This window comes from Eubalaena glacialis, chromosome 1 (assembly GCF_028564815.1).
Source record: "Eubalaena glacialis isolate mEubGla1 chromosome 1, mEubGla1.1.hap2.+ XY, whole genome shotgun sequence".
Taxonomy (NCBI): domain Eukaryota; kingdom Metazoa; phylum Chordata; class Mammalia; order Artiodactyla; family Balaenidae; genus Eubalaena; species Eubalaena glacialis.
This window is the reverse complement of record NC_083716.1, coordinates 34,934,919-34,955,953: the sequence shown is the minus strand read 5'-3', so window position 1 is coordinate 34,955,953 and position 21,035 is coordinate 34,934,919. Positions and strand designations below refer to the sequence as shown.

Sequence of the window (21,035 nt, the reverse complement as noted above, 5' to 3'; positions counted from 1 at the left end):
GGAGGACTCACACTTCCTGACTTCAAAACTTACAATAAAGCTATAGTAATCAAAGTACTGTGGTCTGGATAAGGACAGACTTACATATTAATAGAATAGATTGAAACCCTCACCCTTACAATCAACTGATTTCTGACAAGGATACCAAAACAATTCAATGGGGGAAAGAATAGTCTTTCCAACAAATGGTGCTGGGACAATCAGACAACCACATGCAAAAAGATGAAGCTGGACTCCTACCTTACACCATATACAAAAATTAACTCAAAACTGATCAAAGACCTAAATGTAAAAACTAAAACAATAAAACTCTTAGAAGGAAACATAAGGGTAAATCTTTATGACCTTGTATTAGGCAGTGGTTTCTTAGGTATGACCTCAAAAGCGTAAGCAGTTTAAAAAATGATAAACTAAACTTGATCCAAATTTAAAACTTTGTGCTTCACGGACTTCCCTGGTGGTCCAGTGTTAAAGAATCCGCATTCCAATGCAGGGGACAAGGGTTCGATCCCTGGTCAGGGCACTAAGATCCCCCATGCCATGGGGCAACGAAGCCCGCGTGCCCCATCTACTGAGCCCGCGCATCTCAACTAGAGAGCCCATGTGCCGCAAAATATAGAGCCCACGTGCTCTGGAGCCCGCACGCCACAACTAGAGAGAGAAAACCCGCACACCACAACTAGAGAGAAGCCTGCGTGCCGCAACAAAGATCCTGCGTGCCACAGCTAAGACCCGACGCAGCCAAAACTAAAAAATATATAACTAAAACTTTGATTCTTCAGTATGCGCAAATCAATCAATGTGTGATACATCATATTAACAAACTGAAGAATAAAAAACCATATGATCATCTCAATAGATGCAGAAAAAGCTTTTGACAAAATTCAACACCCATTTATGATAAAAACTCTCCAGAAAGTGGGCATAGAGGGAATCTACCTCAACATAATAAAGGCCATATACAACAAACCCACAGCAAACATCATTCTCAATGGTGAAAAACTGAAAGCATTTCCTCTAAGATCAGGAACAAGACAAGGATATCCACTCTCACCACTATTATTCAACATAGTTTTGGAAGTCCTAGCCACGGCAATCAGAGAAGAAAAAGAAATAAAAGAAATCCAAATTGGAAAAGAAGAAGTAACACTGTCACTGTTTGCAGATGATATGATACTATACATAGAGAATTCTAAAGATGCCAGCAGGAAACTACTAGAGCTAATCAATCAATTTGGTAAAGTTGCAGGATACAAACTTAATGCACAGAAATCTCTGGCATTCCTATAAAAATGAAAGATCAGAAAGAGAAATTAAGGAAACATTCACCACTGCAACAAAAAGAATAAAATACCTAGGAATAAAACCTACCCAAGGAGGTAAAAGACCTGTACTCAGAAAACTATAAGACACTGAAGAAAGAAATCAAAGATGACACAAACAGATGGAGAAATATACCATGTTCTTGGACTGGAAGAATCAATATTGTGAAAATGACTATACTACCCAAAGCCATTTACAGATGCAATGCAATCCCTATCAAATTACCAATGGCATTTTTTACAGAACTAGAACCAAAAATCTTAAAATTTGTATGGACACAAAAGACCCCGAATAGCCAAAGCAATCTTGAGGGAAAAAAGCGGAGCTGGAGGAATCAGACTCCCTGACTTCAGACTATACTACAAAGCTACAGTAATCAAGACAATATGGTACTGGCACAAAAACAGAAACACAGATCAATGGAACAGGATAGAAAGCCCAGAGATAAACCCACGCACCTATGGTCAACTAATCTATGACAAAGGAGGCAAGGATATACTATGGAGAAAAGACAGTCTCTTCAATAAGTGGTGCTGGGAAAACTGGACAGCTACATGTAAAAGAATGAAATTAGAACACTCCCTAACACCATACACAAAAATAAACTCCAAATGGATTAGAGACCTAAATGTAAGACCGGACACTATAAAACTCTTAGAGGAAAACATAGGAAGAGCACCCTTTGACATAAATCACAGCAAGATCTTTTTTGACCCACCTCCTAGAGTAATGGAAATAAGAACAAAAATAAACAAATGGGACCTAATGAAACTTAAAAGCTTTTGCACAGCAAAGGAAACCATAAACAAGACGAAAAGACAACCTTCAGAATGGGAGAAAATATTTGCAAATGAATCAACAGAGAAAGGATTAATCTCCAAAGTATATAAACAGCTCATGCAGCTCAATATTAAAAAAAAAAAAAACCCAATCAAAAAATGGTCAGAAGACCTAAATAGACGTTTCTCCAAAGTAGACATAAGATGGCCAAGAGGCACATGAAAAGCTGCTCAACATCACTAATTATTAGAGAAATGCAAATCAAAACTACAATGAGGTATCACTTCACACCGGTTAGAATGGGCATCATCAGAAGATCTACAAACAACAAATGCTGGAGAGGGTGTGGAGAAAAGGGAACCCTCTTGCACTGTCAGTGGGAATGTAAATTGATACAGCCTCTATGGAGAACAGTATGGAGGTTCCTTAAAAAACTAAAAATAGAATTACCATATGACCCAGCAATCCCACTACTGGGCATATACCCAGAGAAAACCAGAATTCAAAAAGACACATGCACCCCAATGTTCATTGCAGCACTATTTACAATAGCCAGGACATGGAAGCTACCTAAATGCCCATCGACAGACAGAATGGATAAAGAAGATGTGGTACATATATACAATGGAATATTACCCAGCCATAAAAAGGAACTAAATTGAGTCATTTGTAGAGACATGGAAGGACCTAGAGACTCTCATACAGAGTGAAGTAAGTCAGAAAGAGAAAAACAAATATCGCATATTAACGCATACATGTGGAATCTAGAAAAATGGTACAGATGAACCAGTTTGCAAGGCAGAAAGAGAGACACAGATGCAGAGAACAAACGTATGAACACCAAGGGGGGAAAGCGGTGGGGGGTGGGGTGGCGGTGGGATGAATTGGGAGATTGGGATTGACATGTATACACTGATGTGTATAAAACGGATGACTAATAAGAACCTGCTATATAAAAAATAAATAAATAAAATTCAAAAAAAAAAAAAAAGACCTCCCCCTACTCGACCCCAGACAAATGGGAAGGATGGATTTCTCATGTTCATAGTGCTGAGGGGACTCAAAGGGTCACACTGTGCGGCCCTTGATCTCAAGGAGCGTACAATCCACTATGTGCCAGGCATAGTTCCAGGCACTATGGATAGATACAGTAAGGCAGGGAGGGGGCTCATGGTCCAGATGGTAACATAAATATCAATTCAAGAGATATCACTAGGTAGTGAATAATGGCGGCCAAAAGAATGATAGAGATTGAGTTTTCAATCCATGGTCCTTGACTCATTGGTGGATCATGAAAGCAAACTTAGTGAGTGGTGGATGTGATCAGCATCTTCTTTTTAAACAGTAGAATAGAATGAAAAATAATGAAGCTTATGACACATATTTCAAATACTGCTTTGTGAAACTTTTCTTTTTCAGTTATATATCAAGCTGCATGTGTTTCAGTCATGATATAAAATATATTTATTACTGTGGATTACAGACATAAAGTTGAAAACAACTGACTTCACAGGAAAGAGTGATCAATGTACTTATGAGTAGCCAGGGAAAAATACCCCAGAAATACAGGACCCACCACTGAGTAGGTGCTCCAAAAATGTTTACTGGCTATGCATGCTATAGGACTTTAAGGGAAGGCAAATAAAGCAAACTCAAAGGCCCTAACAAGCGAGGGGAAATTCATGGGATCAAATGTGGAGGCTGCTCAGGCAATGTATCTTGTATCTGGGACCCATCCACTTTGCTCCAAGGCCATTGCTACCATTCTAATGCAGGTCCCTGTCATCTCTGGTCTGGACTCTGACAAAGGCCTCTAAACTGGTATTCCTTCTCCTCTAGCCCTCTGTACCAGGAAGTAGTGTGTTCAGCTGTAACAGGAATCCCTACCTCAGTGGTTTAAATAAGTAGGGATTTATTATTCACATGTAACAAAAAGTCTGGATGTAGACTGACCAGAGCTTATATAGCAGCTCAAGGGTGTGATCTGAAAACCAAGCTCTTCCTATCTGCCTGCTCTATATCCTTAGCATGAAACCTTCATCCTCATGGTTTCAAGATGACTGCTGTACCTCCAAGCATTGTATCCTTTTCCCAGATAGGAAAAAGAAAGAGTGTAGGATAAAGGAACATACCTTTTTTCAGTAAAACAACAGCCTCCCCTGAGACTATTGAAGTCCACTCAGTAGACCTCCAAATTATATCTCATTAGCCACTTATACTGTCACATGGCCTCCCAAGAGGTTCCTTGTGCCAAGGGAACCAGTTTGCATTTTTGACTGAACACACTGAAGCCTTGACCAAAAAACAGGGTTTTGTTAGTAAAAAGAAATGACGTCTAGAAGCATCGGCTACGTCCCCTTTAACATAGCCTTTGCTTCTAATCTTTCGATGGTTTTCCATTGCTCTTAAGAGCAAATCTGAAATCCTTAATGTTGCTGTTATGGACTGAATTGTGCTCCTCCCCCCCCAATTCATAAGTTCATATGACTAAAAGATAAACTAAGGCATATTAAAGATTTTAAGAGTTTATTTGAGCAAAAATCAATTAGAATTGGGCAGCAGCCAATGCAGCAGATAGAAAGGAGCTCCAATTATACTAGGCAAAAAAGCGGGTTGGTTATTGTAAGGTCACTTTCCTTTAGGGGATGACAGAGGTCTCTCGGGCAGATTATCTAACTAGTGCAGATCAGACAATTCCTGATTGACTGGTTTAAGATTCCATTTCTGGGAGAGCCAAAACTGTAATTAAGTCTCAGTTTGATGACATGGGGCTTATAAGCAACTCCAAGTTGTATAAGCAACTCCATTTTGGGCCTGTTGTCTTGTTTTTTAACATCCCACTACTTCAGAATGTAACTGTATTTGGAGATAGGGCCTTTAAAGAGGTAATTAAGTTAAAATGCCTTTAGGGTGGGCCGTAATCAAATCTGACTAGTGTCCTTATAAGAAGAGATTAGGACATACAGAGACACCAGGGATGCATGGGCACAGAGGAAAAGCCATGTAAGGACACAGAAAAGGCAGCCACCTGCAAACCAAGGAGAGAAGCCTCAGGAGAAAGCAAACTGCCAACACCTCAATCTCAGTCTTCCAGCCTCCATTTCTCCACTGTGAGAAAATAAATTTCTGTTGTTTAAGCCAAAAAAACCCCACAAAACTTTGTGCTTCAGAGAACACCATTAAGACAACTTACAGAATAGGACAAAATACTTGCAGATCATATATCTGATAAGAGACATATCTAGAATATATAAAGAACACTTACAACTCAATAACAAGACAACCCAGTTGAAAAAAATAGGCAAAGGATCTGAATACACATTTCTCCAAAGAAGATATATAATAATGGATAATAAGCACATGAAAAGATACTCAAAATCATTAGCCAGCAGGGAAATGCAAATCAAAACTGCAATGAAATACCATCACACACAGCAGGACGGCTATAACAAAACACATATATAATAACAAGTGTCAGCAAGGATGTGAGGAAATTGGAACTCTCGTACAGTGTTGGTAAGAATGTAAAGTGGTACAACTACTTTAAAAAAGTCTGGCAGTCCCTGAAAAGGTTAAACACAGTTTCCATATGACCTAGCATTTCCATTCCTAGGTACACACCAAGAGAAATGAGAACATATATCCACACAGAACTTGTACCTGAATGTTCATAGCTGTCTTATTCATAATATTTCAAGACTGTAAACAACCCAGATGTCCATCAACTGATTAATGGATAAAATGTGGCATATCCATACAATGGAATATTAATCAGCAATAAAAAGGCATGAAGCACTGACACATGCTACAACATGGATAAACTTTGAAAACATTATGCTAAGTGAAAGAAGCCAAACACAAAAGACCACATATTGCATGATTCCATTTATATGAAATATTCAGAATAGGCAAATCCTTAGAGACAGAAAGCAAATTAATTGTTGCCAGGGGCTAGAGGAAGAGGGAAATGAGAAGTCAATGCTAAAGGGTAAGGGATTTCTTTTTGAGTGGATAAAGATGTTTAAAATTGCCTGTGGTCATGGCTGCAAAACTCTATGAATATACTAAAAGCCACTTAATGGCATACATTAAATGAGTGAATTGTATGGTATCAATAAAGCTATTATAAATATATACAGCATTTATATTATTACAACCCCTAATTTGTCCATTACTCTAATATTTGTGGAAAGATGCTTTGTATTTTGCTGAGTCATGATAACATTAGTACCAGTTTGGCTGGTCGATTTATAACTTTAAGTACAAACAAATACCCATTTTACCTTAGGAAAAAAAAAGTCTATTTTTTTTTTTTAAAGAGCTCCTGACTTATTTATTTATTTATTTATTTAATTTTTTTTGGCTGTGTTGGGTCTTCATTTCTGTGCAAGGGCTTTCTCTAGTTGTGGCAAGCGGGGGCCACTCTTCATCGCGGTGCGCGGGCCTTTCACTGTCGCAGCCTCTCTCGTTGCGGGGCACAGGCTCCAGACGCGCAGGCTCAGTGGTTGTGGCTCATGGGCTTAGTTGCTCCGTGGCATGTGGGATCTTCCCAGACCAGGGCTCGAATCCGTGTCCCCTGCACTGGCAGGCAGATTCTCAACCACTGCGCCACCAGGGAAGCCCAAAAAGTCTATTGTTTTAACCATGTATCCAACTGACCAGACAGCCTTGTCTACTCAGCTTCTAAGAATGGTATCTTCCCAGTGTCAGTGTGCACATCTGCCTTATTTATCCGACCTGATCTACCAGAGACCCTAATGTAGTCATCCTGTTTCTCTTGGCCTTCCCCACTCTGCTACATTATACTTATCATCTTCTTGACATGCTGTACACTAATTTTTTCACTTTTCCCGCTCTCTTCTTGTTGGGCATCTCTGGAGATGCCTCACAGATTGGGAGAAGAGACTTGCTACTCCTTTTATGTTTGCCCATCTAGCCCAGGTTGACGGCTCTACCTACTTTCCTAGAAACAAGCTTAATGCTCTTCTACACCCACCCACTCTCACTCCTTCAGCCTTGCCCAGGTTCTAGACTATAAGGTGAATTCAGAGGCAGCAGAGCCACCCGAATTGAATTCAACTTCTTAAGAGATGTAGGATTCTTTTATTTCTCTGTCAACTACATTCAGTTGCCATAAGGATCAAATAACATGATGTGATAATTCTTTGTAAACCATAAACAAAGCAGGGGGTAGTCCTGATTACACAATCATTTCTGTAGCTTCAGAGCAATTTATATGCGTATTTTGCTTCATTTTTACTATTACTAAAAACTATGACTAAAAACTAATAAGACTGATTTCTTCTAATCACTTCATAGCAAGGCTCATGAATCTACATGCTTACAAGGCCAAACAGGTAACATAAATGAGCAAATTGTGGTGAGAAGGAATACATGTCCCACCTGAAAGGGAAGTAAATCTCAGCTCAGGCCAACTGCTGCCAGAGAGTAATGTGGGCCCAGTATCACACATCATGCCACTTTCCCTAAAGGGACTGAACTCTTGGGATTTTTAAGTGTTTATACACATTTAAAAAATAACAACTGCAGAGACTTCCCTGGTGGCACAGTGGTTAAGAATCCGCCTGTCAATGCAGGGGACACAGGTTCGATCCCTGGTCCAGGAAGATCCCACATGCCGCAGAGCAGCTAAGCCTGTGTGCCACAACTACTGAGACTGCGCTCTAGAGCCCACGAGCGACAACTACTTAGCCTGTGTGCCACAACTACTGAAGCCCACACGCCTAGAGCCCACGTTCCTCAACAAGAGAAGCCACTGCAATGAGAAGCCCACGCACCACAACGGAGACCCAACGCAGCCTAAAATAAATTCAAATAAATAAATAATAAAATAAAAAATAACAACTGCAAAACATATTTGCATGCCACATCCCAGCCTACTGGTCCACAGCCACATACTTTATAGTTGGCCAGAATAACTCTCTAAAATAAAAACAACACAAAGTGAGGAGACAGCAACATTTTAGCACAAGAAAACAAAAGGGACTATACATCAGTAGAAGCCAATGCTGTTCAGAAATCAAAACTTATTGGACTCAGGGATTTTGAAGCTACTTAGTCCAATGCCTAGTAAAAAAAAAAAAAAAAAGGCCCATGCAAAGTAACCCGTTCAAGATAACAAAACCAACCCACGCCAAAGAGGGCTTTAACTCAGGTCTGACTACTAGACAGTGACTTTTCCACTGTATCACACTGGCTCCCAAGGGAATAGACTTATAGAGAATAAGACATTTTGTCACGGGATGGCAGTTTGGAATACAAACTCAGAACCAGGAGTCCAGTTCACTGATATCTTCTTGGAACAGACTCTGAGCTCAAGAATATTTTACCCTAAATTAAATGGTGCCCAATACCTAGCCCCTTCAGATAGTGGCTAATGATGTGTACATGATGACTTGTATTAGCCATCAGCAGAGCACACAAAAACCACCGAGTAGCCCTAGGGAAGAAGGGAAGGTGGGAAAACTTTCACCAACCAAATAAAGAAGGAAAAAAGAAAGCTAATGTTTGTTTTCATTTCTTCTTGTTTGAAAAGCAAAATCTCAAATGCACTTGCTCCATAAAAACAAATCTTTTAAGTTCAATTAAAAACAAAGGATTTCATTCTTTTTTATGGCTGAGTAATACTACATTGTGTGTGTGTGTGTGTGTGTGTGTGTGTGTGTGTACACCACATCATCTTTATCCACTCATCTACTGATGGGCACTTAGATTACTTCCACATCTTGGCTATTGTAAATAATGCTGCAATGATCACAGGACTCCATATATCTTTATGAATTAATGTTTTCATTTTCTTCAGATACATACCCAGGAGTGGAATTGCTGGATCATATGGTAGTTCTATTTTCAATATTTTGAGGAACCTCCATACTGTTTTCCACAGTGGCTGCACCAATTTACATTCCCACCAGCAGTGCACAAGGGTTCTCTTTTCTCCACATCCTCACTAACACTTCTTGTTGTCTTTTTGATAATAGCCATCCTGACAGATGTGAGATGAGATCTCTTTGTGGTTTTGATTTATTTCCCTGATGATTAGTGATGAGCATCTTTTCATGTGCCTGTTGGCCATCTTTATGTCTTCTTTGGAAAATATCTATTAGATTCTCTGCCCATTTTTTTTCTTTTAGATTTTTTTTTTTTTTGATGTGGACCATTTTTAAACTCTTTATTGATTTTGTTACAATATTGCTTCTCTTTTATGTTTTGGTTTTTTGGCCCCGAGGCATGTGGGATCTTAGCTCCCCGACCAGGGATCGAACTCACACCCCCTGCACTGGACAGCGAAGTCTTAACCACTGGACTGCCAGGGAAGTCCCTCTCTGCCCATTTTTTGATTGGGTTGTTTATTTTGATGTTGAGTTGTATGAGTTCTTTGAATATTTTGGATATTAACCCCTTATTGGATATATCATTTCATTGTAGCATGATTTACAATAGCCAAATTATAAAATAATCCAAGTGCACATCAATAGATGAATAAAGGTGGGAGAGATACATGTGTGTATGTGTGTGTGTGTGTGTGTGTGTGTGTGTGTGTGTGTATATATATATATATATCTCAAACAATGGAATATTACTCAACCATAAAAAAGAATGGAATCTTGTCATTTGCAACAACATGGATGGACCTAGAGGGTATTATGTTAAGTGAAATAAGTCAGAGAGACAAATACTGTATGATTTCACTTGTATGTGGAATCTAAAAAACAGAACAAATGAACAAACAGAATCACAGATACAAACAGGTGGTTGCCAGAGGGGAGGGGGCTAGGGGAGGAGAGAAATAGGTGAGGGAGATTAAGAAGTACAAACTTCCAGTTACAAAATAAATGAGTGATGGATATAAAGTTTACAGTGTGGGGAATATATTCAATAATTATGTAATATCTTTGTATGATGAGAAACGGTAACTAAACTTATCATGGTGATCATTTTGAAATGTACAGAAATATCAAATTGCTATATTGTGTAACAGGAACTAACATAGTGTTGTAGGTCAATTATACTTCAAGAACAAACAGGGACTTCCCTGGTGGTCCAGTGGTTAAGACTCCGCACTCCCAACACAGGGGGCCCAGGTTCGATCCCTGGTTAGGGAACTAGATCCTGCATGCCACAACCAAAGATTCCACATACTGCAACTAAAGATCCCGCACGCGGCAACGAAGATCCCGCACGCTGCAACTCAAGACCCGGCACAGCCAAATAATAAATAAAATATTAAAAAAAAAAAAAAAAAAAAAACTCCTAGAAAAAGAGGTCAGATTTGTGGTTACCAGAGGTGGAGGGATAGGGGAAGGGGGAACTGGATGAAGGCAGTCAAAAGGTACAAACTTCCAGTTATGAGATAAATAAGTACCGGGAATGTGATGTACAACATGATAAATATAATTAACACTGTTCTATGCTATATATGAAAGTTGTTAAGAGAGTAAATCCAAGAGTTCACATCATGAGGAAAAATATTTTTTTCTATTTCTTTAATTTTGTATCTATATAGATGATGGATGTTCAGTAAACTTACTGTAGTAATCATTTCAGGATGTATGTAAGTCAAATCATTATGTTGTACACCTAAGACTTACACCACACTGTATGCCAATTAGATCTCAATAAAACTGCAAGAAAAGAATAAATAAAATGGAAATACGCAAAGAACAATCAAAAGAAAGGGGAGCAAAAGAAAAGTTATATGTCTTTTTTTTGTCACAGTTCTGCAAAGGGCCTCTTCAAAAGTTTGTTGCTTTAACCATTTGCTAAATAATCTGTAAAATCATTTAATTCTCAAGTATTTAGAATCCTTCAACTCTAGAGCTGGATGGAAGAGTGGAGGCCATTCAGATCATCTTTCTCAATTTTGTAGATGTATTCTACAAATATGTAGATTCTTACGAAAACCCAAATCTACACTTTTCTGTTTAGGAAATCATTAGAAGATCTTTAAAAAGTTATCTCCATGTGCTCTCTTTCTCAAGAAGTTACTGGAATACATGTTTCAAATATACCACGTATCTTTTGAATGAAGGAGCAAACCAAGATAGAACAAAATATGAAATTCAGGAAATTCATTATTAGAGAGAAACAAAGGGAAATTCCAGGCAACCACTTTACAGCAGGCCTGGAGCAAAACTAGTCCAGACTGCAGCTCAGGGGAAAGTGTCTGGAGGGAAAGTCTCCAAGGAAAAAATATGGAATCAGTAGATCATTTAATAAGTTTGGTCATGTGAGAAATTGTACTAAGCAGCTGTGGAAGCAACTGGGAAGAAGCAGAAATAAGTAAACAGAAAATGACAAAAGGCAAAAACAAAAATATGAACAAGAAAAAGAATGTAATCGGGCTTCCCTGGTGGCGCAGTGGTTGAGAATCTGCCTGCCAATGCAGGGGACACGGGTTCGAGTCCTGGTCTGGGAAGATCCCACATGCCACGGAGCAACTGGGCCCGTGAGCCACAATTACTGAGCCTGCGCGTCTGGAGCCTGTGCTTTGCAACAAGAGAGGCCGCGATAGTGAGAGGCCCGCGCACCGCGATGAAGAGTGGCCCCCGCTTGCCACAACTAGAGAAAGCCCTAGCACAGAAAGGAAGACCCAACACAGCCATAAATAAATAAATTAATTAAAAAAAAAAAAAAGAATGTAATCAGATTACACTACTTAGCCTGGCAGTAAATAATATTTGCAAAGGCATAATAATATAAATACTGAAGACTGCTATATCCAAAATCTGTGATATAACTAGTTTGGTAAGATGGAGCAAGAAGGAAGGATAAGGGAGGAGAATTAAATCTTTATCTACCGTAAAAACAAATCAACAGATAATTCCTAAAATTAAGAAATCAAGGAATAACAGTATTAGCATATTATTTGGAAATATTAAAATAAATTTCAAAATAAATAGCTTAAAAAGTTGAATGTGGGGACTTCCCTGGCAGTCCAGTGGTTAAGACTCTGCCCTTCCACTGACGGGGACGCAGGTTCCATCCCTGGTTGGGGAACTAAGATCCCTGCACACAGCGCAGTGCAGCCCAAAAAAAAAAAAAAGTTGAATGTGGTTGCCTCTGGGAGCAGGGAACTGCTGTTTTTGCTGTAAACCTTTTAGTACTATTTAACTCTTAAAACTCTGCCTGTATTACTTTGGTAAATATAAAAATTAAATTTTAAAATCAGCCATGTATTAAATAGATTCATTTAAGTTTTCCCTTAAAAGGCAGAATGTTTGATTTTTAGCATATATGTAGTAGGTCATGTGTACTTCAGAAAAAAAATCACCAGTGCAAGTACTGAATTCAGAATCTCATTCCTTAAGAAAGTCAATTACGCATTAGGTTTGCCCCACAAGCCATTTTTTTTGTATTTAATAGACAGAAGAAAACAAAAACAAAAACAAATGAGTTGCAGGGCCCATTATGCTAGTCATTGAATTGTTGGATATTTTTTATCCAGTTACTATTGCAAGTGAACTTGGATCCTTTGTGACAAAAAGCTCCATAATAAGCAGTATTATCTTCCTCATAAACTGATCTTGAGTGAGACTTTGTTGCTATACTACAAAGGCAACTATACAGCTATTTAAAAAATTAAAACTATTAAGAGCACCGATTACAAACATTGATATGTATCAGATGAGCTGTCAAAGGAATATTCTTTATTATTATAATGGTTAGAATGGCAAGTGCAGAAGCGAGGAAACTGGTTAAGAGGCTATTATAGTAATCTGGGTAAAAGGGTGATTAGAACCAGGGTGGTGGCAGTGAGAAGAGTCTGAATCTGGATGTGTATGCTGACTGGATGAGGGCTATGAGAACAATAAAGGAGTTAAGGATGATTCCAAGTTTTTAGCCTCAACAAGTGGAAGAGCAGAGGTGTCATTACCTGAGATAAGGGAGAAGACGGTGGCAGGAGTAGGTTTTGAGGTAGAAGATTTGGTGACAGGTTTTGGACATGATCAGTTTAAGATGTATATCAGGGGCTTCCCTGGTGGCGCAGTGGTTGAGAATCCGCCTGCCAATGAAGGGGACATGGGTTCGAGCCCTGGTCCGGGAAGATCCCACATGCCACGGAGCAACTAAGCCCGTGTGCCACAACTACTGAAGCCCGTGTGCCACAACTATTGAAGCCCGCACACCTAGAGCCTGTGCTCCACAACAAAGGGGAGCCCCCCACTTGCCGCTAAAGAAAGCTCGTGCCCAGCAACGAAGACCCAAAAAAGGCGCAAAAAAAAAAAAAAAAAAAAAAAAGGATGTATATCAGACATACAAAGGAAAATGCTGAGTAGGAAGTTTATTACCTAAATCTGAAATTCAGGGGAGAGGTTCTGGCTAGCGATACACATTTGGGAATTGCCCGAATACAGATCAAGCCAGTTTCATAAAACTTCTGTGATGATGGATATATTCTATATCTGCACTGCCCCATTTGGCAGCCACAAGCCACATATGACTTGAAATGTGGACAGGGTGACTGAGGAACTGAACTGTTAATTTTAGTTAATTTACATTTAAATAAGCACATGTGGTAAGTGGCTACAAATTGGACGAAACACATATATGTGATTGGATGAGAACCCTGGTGAGTGTAGATAGAGAAGATTGGGTACTGGGGCAAGCCTACCACATGGATTATTTGTGATAGGAAAAAAAAAAAAAGAAACAACTCAAATCTCCATCAACAACAGAATAAAAAAATAGTGACATTTTCACATAAGATTGTCTTTCAACAGTGAACACATACATCTATGTGAATGAATCTCAAAAATACTGTTAAATGAAAAAAAGTAACTCAGAGAAGAAAATTTTCCATAAAGGTCAACAACAGACAAAACTAAACAATGTACTGTTTAGGAATATATTAAGATTGATAAAGTAATAAAGAAAAATCAAGGGAATTAATATCCAAATTTAGGATAACATCATCTCTCCAGGGGAGGTGAGCACAAAGGGCTTCAAAGTTACCAGAAATTTCCTAAACTAGATGGTGGGTACACAGGTGTTCATTTTGTTATTCTTCTTTGTCCTATACACTCTGGCATGTATAATATTAAATAATTAAAAGAGTCAAAAATTTTGAGGCAGTATATGGTTAAATGTAAAATGGGTATTTCAAAATAACTTAAAATCATTAAGTTCAGAAAAAGGAAAGATAACTGTGTGACCTGTATAAGGTCTAAAAAGGACAGGTTGAGTCATATAAAGAAAAGAGGGAAGGGCATTCTAAAATGGGAATCAACAGGTCATGTACAAGAATCAGTAAATTAGTGAGTCTGACCGGAGAAGAGTGAAGTTAGGTTGAAAAGTTGGGCCAAGACCAGCTTATGAGATGCTTAAATGCTGGGTCAAGAAGTTTGGACTTGATCTTGAAATAGTGCATAACCACTGGTGGTGTCTAAACAAGACAACAGCAATGATAAGCATCAACTAATAGGAAAATAGGAGGCTGGAAAAATCAGTTATAAAACTTGAAGATGTGAGATGTCAGGGAAGATTTATTATGGCCTGAACAAGGATCCTGATGGATAATCAAGTTTACTCCAAGAAACTTTAAGATGAAAGATTGAAGAGAGTTTGGTCTTGGGAATAGGCAGTGAAGGGAAAAGAGAGATTCATAGATTACTCCAATTTTCAAGCTAAACTGAGAAAATGATAACACCAACATATGCAAAACTAGGAAAATCAACAGAGAAAACCAGTGTTGAAGGAAGACCATTAATTCATTCATGGGATAAATATGTCAAGCAGTGTGATATCTTCCCCTCAGGGAACAGCCTGTGAGTCCTACTTTTTTCTTTCTTTCTTTTTTTTTTAGTTACATACTTTTAATAGGCAAAGAGAAAGTATACAGTTCTTTGGGAAGAATAAAAGCTTTTATAGCTTTTAACTCTATAAGAATTTTATAAGTACCATTTTATTTTATTTATTTATTTTAAAATTTATTTATTTATTTTTGGCTGCATCGGGTCTTCATTGCTGTGCGTGGGCTTTCTCTAATTGTGGCGAGCGGGGACTACTCTTCATTGTGGTGTGCGGGCTTCTCACTGTGGTGGCTTCTCTTGCCGCGGAGCACAGGCTCTAGGCGCGTGGGCTTCATTAGTTGTGGCACGCGGGCTCAGTAGTTGTGGCTCACGGGCTCTAGAGCGCAGGCTCAGTAGTTGTGGTGCATGGGCTTAGTTGCTCCATGGCATGTGGGATCTTCCCGGACCAGGGCTCGAACCCGTGTCCACTGCATTAGCAGGCGGATTCTTAACCACTGCGCCACCAGGGAGGCCCAGTACCATTTTAAAAGAAGAGTACTGTGGGGACTTCCCTGGTGGTCCAGTGGCTAAGACTCCATGGTCCCAATGAAGGGGGCCTGGGTTCCATGCCTGGTCAGGGAACTAGATCCCACACGCATGCTGCAACTGAAGATCCCGCGTGCCTCAACGAAGACCTGGCCCAGCCAAATAAATAAATAAATTTTTTTTTTTTTTTTAAAAGAGGAAAACATGATCTACTAATTTAAAAACAAAAGAGTACTGTGATAATACTGAGTTGCTTTTCAAAATAAACTGAAAGAAGGAACAGAACACAAAAATGGAGATGTTCAGTGAAAGGTCAGAGGTGAAGGAATGGACGAGTCACTACATGACTGAACACTCCTTGAGGACAGAATTTATAACTGACTGTCTGCATCCCCCACAGCACTGAGCACAGTGAGTGATCACCACAGAACAGACATTCAAGTAAGGCTGAATGAACAGACAGAAGAGTGAGGGCAGACTGAAGACAAGCCAGTTAGGAAGACCCTACCCAAGCCTTCAGAACCCAACATACCCTAGAGGATCTAACCCTATGGAAAGAGAGTTTAGCCTTATCACCCTGGCTGAAAGGTAGGCTGAGCCTCTGGTACCTGTTTAGGAGATCTAAAATACCAACAGGAAAATGGAAAGGAAACCCATTCTCAAGGAAACATACACTGAACTTCTGCTCCCCACATTACTCTCTAATGAGACCGTGCCCAACTCTAACCTTTAAGGCAGATAGGCAGAATGTAACTTTTTATGTGTGTGGCTAATGCTAAAGATATTCAAGGGCATCCGGTCCTTTTAAATTGTTAAAAGACATTGTTCTGGTTAAAAGTGGTTTAAAAGCCTGAATCTTAATAGGTAGCCCCACCTGGCAAACCACTGTTTCTTAAGCCTGTAGAACAGAGAAATGCAAAGTAAAGCTACCTGCAAAGTGAGATGACTGATGCTCAAGTGTTTCAAGTGGTTGCCAGGAACTGGGCTATTACCTCCAGGTTCCCCTAGGTTCAGATGATTCTGCAGAGCTCCCGTTTATCGAATATGGCTGAACAGAGAACAATGAGGCTGCTTTTTAAATGAATTGATTTTATACAAATGCTGTAAGACCACTTCTTCCTCAAGAGGTTAGAACAGGAAACGAATGCCCAAACACTGGCAAAGGCAGTATAAAATAACAGTTAGGAGCTCATGCTCTGGCACCAGACAGACACAGGTTAAATCCCAGCTCTTCCAGTAAATAGCTACGTAACCATCTCTGTTAACGCATTCTTCCTACTATGTAGAGTAGAATTGAGTGCCTTCCTTAAGATTGGAATATATGGTCACTTCCGGTGTTAGTATGTTCCTTCCTAAAACTACACCCTGATCCCTTTGATTGGACCTGCATTTTCCTTACTAGCCTCAGCCACTAATTTTTAGTGTAGAGCTTTCTAAATGGTTGATCTCATTTATTACACTTTGAATCTCGAATTTCCCTCTCTGAGAACCACCATATTTTGAAGCTCTGGTTGTTCAACCCATGCCCTGGACTTCATCAATGAAAGTGAAGAACAGTGGCAGAAAACCATAGAGAAAAGTGAACTGTAAGTAGAACATATAAACCTTTTAGTTGTATAAAACTTAAAATTGATGCTTTCTTTAAAATCAAATTCTGTACACTGGAGATAAGGTGGAGCGAAACACAGCCTATTAGCAACAATTTTAAAAAGTGTTCTGACATGAAGGAGGCCCAGGGAGGTACCCCGCCTATGCTCAGCACCTCCACTTCCCTTTCTAAACTCAGGGATCTTTTTGCATGTTGTAGTGGATTCTGGGATGTAGAATCACAAGAGGGAAAACAAGTTCCACAGATTCTTCATTTGCATTAGGCCTCCTTTAGTACCATTACTACTATCCTAGTTCAGGCAGTAAAGACTAAGGCCCAACCAGTTTCTCTGCCTCAGGCCTCTCCACTCCCTTACAATCCTGCACACAGCTACCAAACTAATTTCCTAAACAACCAGTTTCATTAGATCACTTCCCACCTCAAAAACTCCTAATGGCTCCCTACCTATTATTCACCAGAAAAAGCCCAACTAAAATCCAAAGGTCAAGCTGGCATTATCCTACTTTTATAACACAGGACTTGTTTCCTCCTAATTCCCCTAAGGAAATTCTCTAAGGCTCCGACTAATCTGCTCACCGTCCTCCCATCACAGACAGGCTAACCTGCACACCTAGGTAGGATTACACCCACCTTCTGCCTTTCCTTCAAAGGCCAGCCCAGACCCCCTCCTCTGTCTCTGTCCCGCACCATTCTCCTAAAACACATCCTGCCCAGCTTCTGACCCTCTCAGCTGGCTATGGTCTCGTGGCATCTCAATCCGCTCCAGCAATTATGAAGGCAGACCATATTACACAGGGGGTCATCACTGTACCCTGCACTTATTAGGTCCCAGATATTTGTTAAACCAGACGAAGAGTTCAAATAATGTACCTAAGTAGAGCAAGACAATACTGCCCATCTTTGCCAATTCCTCTTTATTCACAGTAAAGGGTATTCAGCGTTCGCTACAACGCTGACAATTTCTAGTACACACAGAGCAGCCAAGTGGAGAGAGCACGCCACCGAATGGCAAAAACCTGCGTCCCAATCCTGGTTTCTGCCACAATCTCTCCTGGGCCTCGGTTGTCCCGGGTGTAAAACAAGGGAGCTGCGGTGAAGGATCCCAGGGTATCTTTCGGCTCCCAAATTCCCTCCCACAGTAAAGCCAACATTCGGCTACTCGCTAAGGCGGAGGCAGGCAAACTTTTACACTTCCCAAGGCTGGCATTTCCATAGAGGAGTGGAAACTCAGTCCGCAGAGGAAAAAGCGGAGCTGAAAGGAAGGTGAGAAGCGGTCTCCCTGGACTCGGATCCTCTACCCCATGGCAAGGGACAGTCCGCCTCGGCTTCCCAGTCCCTCACAGGAAGACTCTCTCGAGAGTGGCGCGGCCCGGCGCGGCTCCCGGGAGCGGGCCGGGGTGACTGTCCGCGCCCGCGCCCCGCGCCCCCCGCACTTGTGACACACGCCCGCTGACCCCGGGTCACAGCCTCCTTCCGCCCTCACCGCCCGAGGGAAACCCTCCTCTCCGGGCAAGGGCCCTAGCTCCCGCCCCGTGAGCAGCCCTTCCGGGCCCCGGGCGGCCTCAGTGCGGCCGTCCGGGCCCCAGGCCGGCGGGACAGGCGGCGTGAGGGGAGGCGGCGGCGGCTTTAAGTGCTGAATCACCACTTTGCAACCCGAGCTCCAAACCACCGTGACCCAAGGGCCCCGAGGGCCCAGGCGCTCCGCTCGGCTTACCCACAGAGGCGCTCCGGAGGGGGCAGGCGGGCGCCGAGGACCGAGCGGAAGGTGCTGGACAGCGCGGGGTGCAGCAGCCACGTTAGCCGGTACTGCATACCCCAGCGCAGCCGCCGGGACCACAGCGAACGCTTCCTCCTTGCGCCGGAGCCGGCCTTGCTCACTGCGCATGCTCAGTCCGCCGCGCCGCGCCGCGCCGCGCCGCGCCGCCTCCCGGGGGCCTCCGAGCGGCCGCCTCCCCGGGTTTTGCCTGGAGCCAGACAGGGCGGGGACGGAGGGCGGCCAGGGCCGGAGCTAGCGGGCGGGCCGGAGTCCGGCCGGGGAGCTGTGGGAACCCAGCCACCAGGCTTCCCGGGGAGGGGCCCGGCCGGCTCACGCCAGGCGCACGCGTGAGGGCGGCGATGTGTATCTGGCTCTGTGTTAGCAGGAGTCAGGGGGCTCACGAATACTGTGAGGACACAAGGGACCACGTTTGCGGAGGCGCCCTCATTGGCTGTCGGCCCCGGCAGTGCAGGTGTTGGAACAAGGTCCGCGGATTAGGCGGCCTCGCATAAAACCAGTCGGCGGCGGGCGCGCGGCCCGCGGGCTCCCTCTAGAGCGCGGTGGGGACGTGGACCGCGGGGTAGGGGACCGGGGAGAAGTTAGACTCGAGGGCCCCCCCAGATGGAGGCCGGGACCCTGGGAGGAGTTTCCATCCCGGGAAACTAGCAGCCCTTCAAAGAGCAAGGTGGAGATGGGACAGGCCACAGCAAAACAAGGCTTTCGGGGGTTTACAAATCTAGAATAGAAACTACCACTCTGTACTACTACTACTGTATTTTTTTAAAAAACATTTATATGTAGTACTACTACTATTGTCAGTGTACTTCAGTCACTATTTGTAAGACAAGACTTTTTTCCTCCCGATGGCTTTCTGCTGTTTTGCATCGGAAAATAATTTAATAGTTGTTATGAATCTGACTTTCCGTTACATTATTTTACAGGGGTCTTTAAAGAAAAGCGAAATTAGGGTCAGCAACTCTCTAGCTTAAGTGCTTTTAGGTTCTTGATGTGGCATACCGGAGACTACAGCCAAAGACAGTGCTCTGAATCCTGTTATAACTTCAAATGGGAATTCAGGAGGATTCCTTAATCAAGTGGTTGCTTCATCAAAGAGGTACTCGGGGATCTTTTTTACCAGTTTCTGCTAAAGGCAAACCTTTTATGGATGAAAACTGAGATAGCAGAGAGAAGGAAGCATTCCTAGTACAGTGTAAGGTAAAATTTCACAATGTTACTTTCTAGTTCCAGCCCATCTGTATTAGTTTCCTGTGGCTACCATAACAAATTACCACAAACTTAGTGGCTTAAAACAACAGAAATTTATTCTCTCACAGTCTGGATGCCAGAAGTCCAAATCAAGATGTTGACAGGGCTGCACTCCCTGCAGAAGGTCTTAGGGGAGAATCCCTTTTTTGCCTCTTTCAGCTTCCGTGGCTTGAGGCCATATCACTCCAATGTCTGCCTCCGTCTTTACATTGCCTTCTCTTCTGTGTCTTTCTTCTTTTGTCTCTTATTAGGACATTTGTCATTGGATTTAGGGCACAATCAGGTAATCCAGGATGATCTCATCTCATCCTTAACTTAATTACATCTGCAAAGACACTTTTTCCAAATAATGTAACACAGGCTACTGGGTTTAGGATATAGACATATCTTTTGGGGGGCCCTTACCCCACCTTTCTAGCCTCTACACCTGCCATCCACCAACGCCAATTCACACAGCTGTCACAGCTAATTGATGCTTACAACAATACTAACTTGTCAGTGCTCTTTTAAGCCCTGTTGAAAAGGCATTGCCTTTACAAAACTTTCCTTCAATTCCATTCCTCACATACCCCATTGGAAGTAACACTCTCTGATCTGAGCCGCCACTCTCTAAAGGCATTTATTTGACTCTTAACCTTCCATATGGGTAAGAAGCAGTAGATTAGGAATGATGTCTTTATCATTTTTGTATATCATCTGGCAGCAAGCACAATGCTTAGGCAATGCTTGTCAAGTGCATGTTTGCTGAATCTTATTAAGCTTCTAGAAGTAACTACCATTTATAGGAAATACAGGGGACAAATGTGTTAACTTACACCATAAGGATACAATCAGCAAAGTTTAGAATGTTTGGAACATTACACAACAAATGACTCTATTACTTTGACAAATAAATTGCAAAATAAAAAAGAGGAAGGAGAAGCCTATGGATTAAAAGGGACTTAGAATTGTCAGGCTATGACAAGCTGTTATAAAATTTGAACGAAAATGCAAAGGGCCAGGA

At 41.6% G+C, this 21,035-nt stretch overlaps 1 protein-coding gene across 2 annotated transcripts in view; it reads right to left on the bottom strand.

The window, feature by feature from the left end:
* The window catches only part of IDE (insulin degrading enzyme), a 106,974-nt gene extending 88,099 nt beyond the window's left edge, over window positions 1-18,875 (bottom strand). For both annotated transcript variants that reach the window (XM_061195151.1, XM_061195143.1), the window contains exon 1: window positions 18,725-18,875. In XM_061195151.1, coding sequence (XP_061051134.1) covers window positions 18,725-18,822 — 98 coding nt within the window. In that variant the 5' untranslated portion in view covers window positions 18,823-18,875. The remainder of the gene's footprint in view (window positions 1-18,724) is intronic.
* Between the last annotated feature and the right edge of the window lie 2,160 nt (window positions 18,876-21,035).